The 8,011-nt window shown below is 38.1% G+C and overlaps 1 protein-coding gene across 1 annotated transcript; it reads left to right on the top strand.

Moving 5' to 3' along the window:
* The first annotated feature begins 335 nt into the window (after positions 1-335).
* On the top strand, positions 336-1,285 carry LOC114611155 (olfactory receptor 8B8-like). Its single transcript, XM_028755803.1, has one exon. The coding sequence runs from the start codon at positions 336-338 to the stop codon at positions 1,266-1,268; it is 933 nt and encodes a 310-aa protein (XP_028611636.1). The 3' UTR covers positions 1,269-1,285.
* The last annotated feature ends 6,726 nt before the right edge of the window (positions 1,286-8,011 follow it).

Consider the following 8,011-nt stretch of genomic DNA (forward strand, 5'->3'; position numbering starts at 1 on the left):
CTAGATTCTGGTTCTTTTGTTTAAATTAGAAACAGTGTTCATGGTTCTAACACACTCAGAGTTCAGTCTGAATGGATTGTAAAAACCAGTTGTTAGTGTATCTATTTGTGTTACAGAGATGATAAAATAAAAAGAAATAGTGAAGGCAAGGGTGATGCTGGTGTGTGCATTATACTTCTTGCTTTCCCCTTGACTTCTATTGCAGCCATCACAAGATTTGACAGCCATGCTTTCAGTTCTGTAAAACAATAGTGGTAAGTCTTGCATGATCCTCTAATCTACTTTTTTTTATTGTATTTTATTTTTTTATGTTTCACAGGCATTCTTATAAAACCATGGCTGTGGCAAATGTCTCTGTGGTAACTGAATTCATTCTCTTGGGGTTAATAGACCAGCCTGACCTCCAAATTCCCCTGTTTCTGATCTTTCTACTAATGTACATGATAACTGCATTGGGAAATTTGGCTTTAATTATACTCATTGTGTTGAATTCTCACCTTCACACCCCTATGTATTTTTTCCTTTTTAACTTATCCTTTGTAGACTTTTGTTACTCTTCTGTAATTATACCAAAAATGCTGATGAACTTTACTCTAAAGAAAAATTTTATCTCATATGCGGGATGTATGACCCAGTTCTATTTATTTGGTTTCTGTGTCATTTCTGAGTGTTATATTCTCACATCAATGGCCTATGATAGATATGTGGCCATTTGCAATCCACTTTTGTATAACATTGTCATGTCTCCCAAGGTGTGTTCTTATCTTATGCTTGCTTCATATTTGATGGGGTTTTCTGGTGCTATGATCCACACTGGATGTGTCCTGAGACTGACTTTCTGTGATGGAAACACCATCAACCATTATTTCTGTGACCTCCTCCCTCTGCTGCAGCTCTCCTGCACCAGCACCTATGTCAATGAGATAGAGGTGTTCATTGTAGCAGGAAAGGACATCATTGTACCCACTGTGATCATCTTTATCTCATACGGCTTCATCCTTTCTAGCATATTGCAGATGAAGTCCACTGAGGGCAAGTCAAAGGCCTTCAGCACCTGCAGCTCCCACATAATTGCTGTTTCTCTGTTCTTTGGATCTGGTGCATTTATGTATCTCAAACCCAATTCAGCTGGAACAATGAATAATGGAAAGACGTCTTCAATCATTTATACCATTTTAATTCCTATGATGAATCCATTAATTTACAGCTTGAGGAACAAAGACATTAAAGTTGCCTTGAGAAAAACCTTGAGAAAGAAAATCTTTTAATCTGAAACTGTAGCTTAATTTAATTCGAAACTATTTTTCTATGTCATTTTAGTGAAAACACATTCCTGGTCCTAAAAATCTGGCTAACAATAAAAAAAAAACAAACAAGTCTTGTGACCCTCATACGCACCAGCAGTAAACCCACTCATATTGTTCTGCTGAACAGACAAAATATCGCACTGTCGTATAAATTCTTAATTCTCTACCCACAGATTAGTGCAGTTCTCAGGCTTCATCAGAGATGTTTCCCTGTGTAGCAGGAGGTGGTTCACACAGGAATTCATGACTGTTTAACATGTGGAGAATCTGTGTCTGTGCAACGCTCATAAGGAACACATATGATCCATCACAGCTCAGGGATCATCATGAAAGAGGTGTGAAAACAGTTCTAACACAGAGACACCAGGGAAAAACGGGGCACATAATGTGTCTAGGCATGACAGGACAGCTGTAGAAAGAGCTAAGAGTCAGAGGGAATGGTGAATAGCAAGGAAAGGTCTCCCAGACACAGTAGGACAGAAGCACTTATGAATTAATAGAGACAATGGTGGCAGCATGCATCAGGCTGCACAGGTAAAGCTAGATAGGATCCAAGCTCTGAAATGGGAAGCAAATGATAAAATGTCCCATACTGAACCAAGAAGCCATCCCCAGTTGACAACTGCTGGCAAAAGAAAAATCCGTTTTCTCCATGGACTCTGACTTGATATTTAAACTTCACTTAAGGGTAGGTGCGTGTTGCACAGTAGATGAGTAACACAACATGAACTCAGAGGGAATGTTTTAGAATTTTTTGTCTTACATTATTCTTTGTGAGCACCTTTTATCCTTCCTGGTATTTTATTTCTATACTAAGGTTTAAAATTGTTTGATTTTGATGGTTTATATTTTTTTGGTGTGTGTGTGTGTGTTTGTGTGTATGTGTGTGTTTCCTGTATGTTTTCATTTTTGTTGTTTTGAACTCTCCTTTTGTTTGTCTGTTTCTAACTATATAGAAAAAAATCATGGTGTGTCACAGGTCAGAATGATCTGGGATAAGATGGGAGAGGGAAACTGCAATCAGAATATATTGTATGAATTTTCAATTTAAAAATGACAGGAATTTGAGAAAGGAACTTCTTGAGAGGAGAGATAATAGGATGATATGAACATCAGAGAGGAATATTAGAAGATAAGAAAGAATGCCATATTACATGGACATTCTTCTGTTGGAATAATGGAAATTAATTTCTATATGATATGTGATTATGTGTCTCATAAAGATTCATATTTTTTTACCAGCAGCAAGCAAGAAAACATTGACAATTGGGTTACATAAAAATACCATGGCACTGAAAATCCCTCCTGGCTTGAGATACACTAGCCACCATATTGTCACACTCCCATGTCCTATGTCTTCACCGTAATTCTAGGGTAAGGAGCCCGCTATACTGAGAGCCATGTACCAGCACTGTACATGCAAATGCATAGAGTACATGATTGTTGATGGCTTTGGGTGACTAAGTTTACTTTATACTAATATATACTATATACTAAGTTTACTATATACTATACCGTACCATACTTTTACTCTTTCTGTTTGGCTAGGGGGGTGGTTCTTCCTTGGAGAAAGAAGGAACTTTCCCTGATGACAGAGTGTGTCAGGGGATGGTCAGGGTAATTTTGCAGCTCTGACTAATAAATCAGGCCAGTTCTGTGACTCTGACTTACTAGCCACAAAATGCTTCTTTATTTATACAAGTTTTACAGAACAAAGACAGATTAATGATTATTCAAGCAATACAGATTATGTGTTTGATTTTTCATTACATGCCCATGTTATAATAACAGTACCAATTACAAACAAAACAGATTTTATTCTTATTATAAGTCATATATAACTCTAATTTTAAAAAATCTAAATAATATCTCCCCCAAAGCAAACAAATTAATTATATGACAACCTGCTCTTATGTTAAATGTGTTTGTTATTTGAAAGCACTTCAGATAGAAGAAACTATCTGAACTGGTCCTTTTGAATATCAAATGCTGATACCTAACTTATTTTACTATATGTTTCATCATGTATGCTATGAAGTAAGAAATATCTATTTTATCCAAACTTGAAAGTTTATATAATCTTATTTCTAGTCCTTCAGGATGTACCTTGTAACACTCCTAATTTTAAAACTGCATATTCAGAGAGCTTTAAGACCATAATGAAAGTAGACCTCGAATCTGTGACTTATTCTCCTGGTCAGTCAGATTTTGTCAGTTGTCTCTGTTTGCCCTGCATGGATTATACTGTTTGCATTTACTCAGGAGCAGATTCCAGGACCAAGGGCTTCATCTAGCTATGTGCTTATCTGTGCTTAGTGAACTTCAGGGCATGAAGAAGAGTTCCAAATATTAGCCAGATAAACTGAATTTTTAGGATTATCATAATAAGACTCAGACATCAGTTTCTCAGGAAAAGGCATAAAATGAATCTTAACACATAAAGTTCCCAAAAATGCAACATACCCAGATCAAATCCAAAATGTTAGAGATAGAAGGACAGTGATTGCATCAATCTGCTCCATTTAGCTGGGACTGTGTTAAGCATCTCTGCTGGCTTCCTGACTCTCCCCGTTTCCAGTGGATATGACTGTACCACTGTTTATAAAAAATGAAACTATAAAACAATGAGCAATGGTACTGCAACACTATCCTTGTTTGCTTTGTGTTTCTGTGTCTTCTGGTTGCACCAAGAGCTGTGGTAAGGTAACGGATGCAATGAGTTTGTGGTGAAGAAACTGTTGATGCATTTCTTAGAAAATGTCTATGATTAAGAAACTCAGTGCACTCTTCTGTCCCATTTAATAGATTCATGGCCAGATACATGGCCAAAGAAGGAATATCATGTTTCTCCATAAAATCCTTGATTATTAACTTTACTTAATATTTTTTAAGAAATGAGTCAACCTTTCTTCCAGTTTAAACATAACACAAATGAACATGTAAATAAAATTCATTCATGCTTAAAAACTGTGAAAGTCCATAGAATTTCATGTATACTTTTATTGTGCCTAATTATTCCTTGGTTCGCCAGCATCCTAGATGAGCTCCTTCATACAATGAGTTCCAAGGAAACAGTTGCCTCTGCTCTGCAGCCAACTTCAAGTCCTAGGGTTTGAATCCACCAGATCAGAGAAAGAGCACTGACCTTCTCACTCTGCTGTCCAGGTACTGCAGTCAGTGGAGATACGTTATAATAGGAAGGGGCAAATAATACAGGATATGATTCCTACACAGACTCATTCTCTTTTACAGTCAGTTAGACACATAAAAATATCCATTACTCATCAAACAAAAGCTATGCTCACATTGTGCTTTAATCTACATTTGTATATGCTTGAGGGAGCTTTATATCCACTTTGATTTATTATAACATAAAACAGTCCAAAAGATAGTTATAAATTTATTGTAACTTTATTGATATAAGAACATTCAATTTAGGAGGACAATATTTGTTAACAGACATGTGTGTTCTTGTAGGAGGAGCTAAAGTGTGAGGAGTTAGGAGAGGAAGAGGAAAAAGGAAGAGGAGGAGCTAGGGGAAGCAGAGATGTAGGAGCAATGGAGAGCCATGGAGGTATGGAGAACAGTCACGGGTAGCAACTTTTATTTAGGTTAGCTAATTGGGAAACAACTCTCTTTGCGTGGACATATTGTTATTGAGCTTTATCAAACATATAAAGTCTTTGATTAATCTTTAAGCATTAGAGTCTCAGTTTTCTATTGGGCCTGCATGGATGGTGGGATGGTCTGGCTAATGCCCAGCCTTGCAGAGACAGCGTGGAAGATTGGTAGAGCCATCTCCCATGCTGGTGTCTCATGGGTGGCAGGGCTGGTGTTTCTGGCTGGCTATTTCTAGCTGCAGCGTGCACGTGGCCATGGAACATGGCTGCTGAGCTAGGCAGAGCTGCCACAGCTTAGATTGTCCGCTTGACCGGTGGCCAAACTTTAAATAATTATTACAACATGTTCTGTCTTTAGGTAAGACGTACAGACCAAAGTCAATGATATATTATGCTTAATGATTTTCCTATAAATTGGCTTTAGCAGAGAGGAGGCTCTAAGTGAGCTTGTTATTGAGGTAGATGATAAGTTATTTCTCAAACAAGGAAAGGAGTCCATTCAAGCCAATTTAAAATATATATAAACATAAGTTTACCGGGAATGTGCTCTTTAGCAGTCAAGTTCACCTGCTCCAAGCAAGGAGGCCAGAGAAGTCATCATAAAGATGGCAACAGAGGACAGGGGCAAGAGAATGAGTGAATGCACACAGATGGAAGGAAAAAGGAAGAGAAAGAGGAGAGAGAAGGAAAATCAGAGAAAAGAGAAGGAGAGATCCATTTGTCTGATTATATAGCAAAGAGCCTTAGGGAGAGGGGAAGTCCAGTCCCTGGGCTAGAAAGTTCAAGGGTGAAGTTGGGTTACACGAGGTAGCAACTGAAGGATGCTGGGAGAATATGGAAGCCACATCTGCTTTGGTATATTAAATATGCACCTCAACTATTTATTCCAGGTTCTGAAACCCATTAGTGTACAATATTTTATATCATTTAAGGTAGTACATTTGCAGCATCCAACCTTGAAGAAACAAATCCTGTAGCTGTGACTATCTTCAATTGTTCCTGTGAGTCGACCTTGCAGAGATGGGGTAGGGATGGGGATGGAGGTGGAAAAAGACTACACTTTCTTCATTCAACCTTGACAAAACAATCCTCTATCTTTAGCTGTCTTCAATTGTTTTTCTGAGTTTCTGAGTAGACCACGCAGAGGGGGAAAACAGAGCAACTGATCTAAATTTTAAACAACACACCTTCATCTGTCCATCAAAACAGAAGCAGAAATTCACTATTTCATTAAGAATTATCAGTTCAGTATCTGGATCTATACCCACACCACCACACCCCAGTTGCTGCTTAACTCCCAGGTATACTGATGTACTCAGGTTCACATGTGAGACCCTCAAACCCTACCCCAATATACAGTGTACCAGGATGCCTGGGACTCCTGGATGCAGATTCCCCTCCCAGCCAGAGACCCAAGTGCCTTCCAGTTTCCACTTGAGCCAGGAGCAGAGCCTCATCTCTGGACCCAAACCCTCACAGCCTACACCCCAGTCACAGCTTAACTTCCCAGGTATTCTGATACATCCAGGCTCACAGGATCACAAGCTCACAGAAAGAACAGGATCCAGTCAGAGACTGGGAGGCCAGATAACACCAGAGATAACCAGCCAGCAAGAGGCAAGCCTAAGATCAGAAGCAACAGAAACTAATCTGATTTGGCAACATCAGAACACAGTTCTCCCACCACAGCAAGTCCTGGATATCCCAATCCACCTATAAAGCAAGATTCATATCTAAAGTCTCATTTCATGAAGATGATAGAGGACTTTAAGAAGGACATAAGAAACTTCCTTAAAGAAATACAGGAGAACAGAAGTAAACAACTAAAAGCCCTTAAAGAGGAAACACGAAAATCCCTTTAAGAAATACAGGAGAACACAATAAAACAGGTAAAGAAATTGAATAAAACCATCCAAGATGGAAAAATGGAAACAGAAACATTAAAGAAAACACAAAGGAAGACAGCCCTGGAGATGGAAAGCCTAGAAAAGAGATCAGGAGTCACAGATGCAAATATCACCAACAGAATAAAAGAGATAGAAGAAAGAATCTCAGCTGTAGAAGATCCCACAACAGTCAAGGAAAATATAAAAAGAAAAATGCTCCCATCTCAAAATATTCAAGAAGTCCAGGACACAATGTGAAGATTCCAACTCAAAGGGCCAACAAACATCTTCAACAAAATTATAGAAGAAAACTTCCCTAACCGATAGAAAGAAATGCCCATAAACACACAAGAAGCCTACAGAACACCAAACAGATGGGACCAGAAAAGAAATTCCTTTCATCATATAATAATTAAACCACCATGTGCACAGAACAAAGTCAGAATATTGAAAGCAGTAAGGGTAAAAGGTCAAATAATATATAAAATCAGACCTATCTGAATTACACCAGACTTCTCAACAGAGACTCTAAAAGCCAGAAGATCCTGGGAAGATGTCATACAGACCCTAAGAGAACAAAAATGCCAGCCCAGGCTACTATATCCAGCAAAACTCTGAATTACCATAGATGGAGTAACCAAGATATTCCATAACAAAACCACATTTAAACAATATCTTTCCACCAGTCCAGCCCTACAGAAAATGATATAAGGAGAAGTCCAACACAAGGTGGGAAACTAAACCCAAGGAAAAGCAAAAAAAAAAAAAATCTCACAACAAACTCAAAAGAATATTCCATCTCTAACAACAAAAATAATAGAAAGCAATAATCATTGGTCCTTAATATCTCTCAACATCAGTGGACTCAATTCCCCAATAAAAAGATACAGACTAACAGGCTAGAAATGTAAACAGGACATAGCATTTTGCTGCATACACATCAGTGACAAAGACAGACACCACCTCAAAGTAAAAGGCTGGAAGAAAATTTTCCAGAAAAATGATCCCAAGAAACAAGCTGGAGTAGCAATTCTGGTATCCAATAAAATAGACTTTTAACCAAAAGTTATCAAAAAAAATGAGGAAGGACACTACATACACATTGAAGGAAAAAATCCATCTAGATGAACCCTCAATTCTGAATATCTATGCCCCAAATGCAAGGGCACCCACATTTGTAAAAAAACATTACTGAAGC

This window comes from Grammomys surdaster, unplaced genomic scaffold (assembly GCF_004785775.1).
Source record: "Grammomys surdaster isolate TR1022 unplaced genomic scaffold, NIH_TR_1.0 126086, whole genome shotgun sequence".
NCBI lineage: Eukaryota > Metazoa > Chordata > Mammalia > Rodentia > Muridae > Grammomys > Grammomys surdaster.

What these genes read in the sequence shown, in the direction of transcription:
- LOC114611155 (XM_028755803.1), top strand. Translation starts at nt 336, where the DNA reads ATGGCTGTGGCAAATGTCTCTGTGGTAACTGAATTCATTCTCTTGGGG.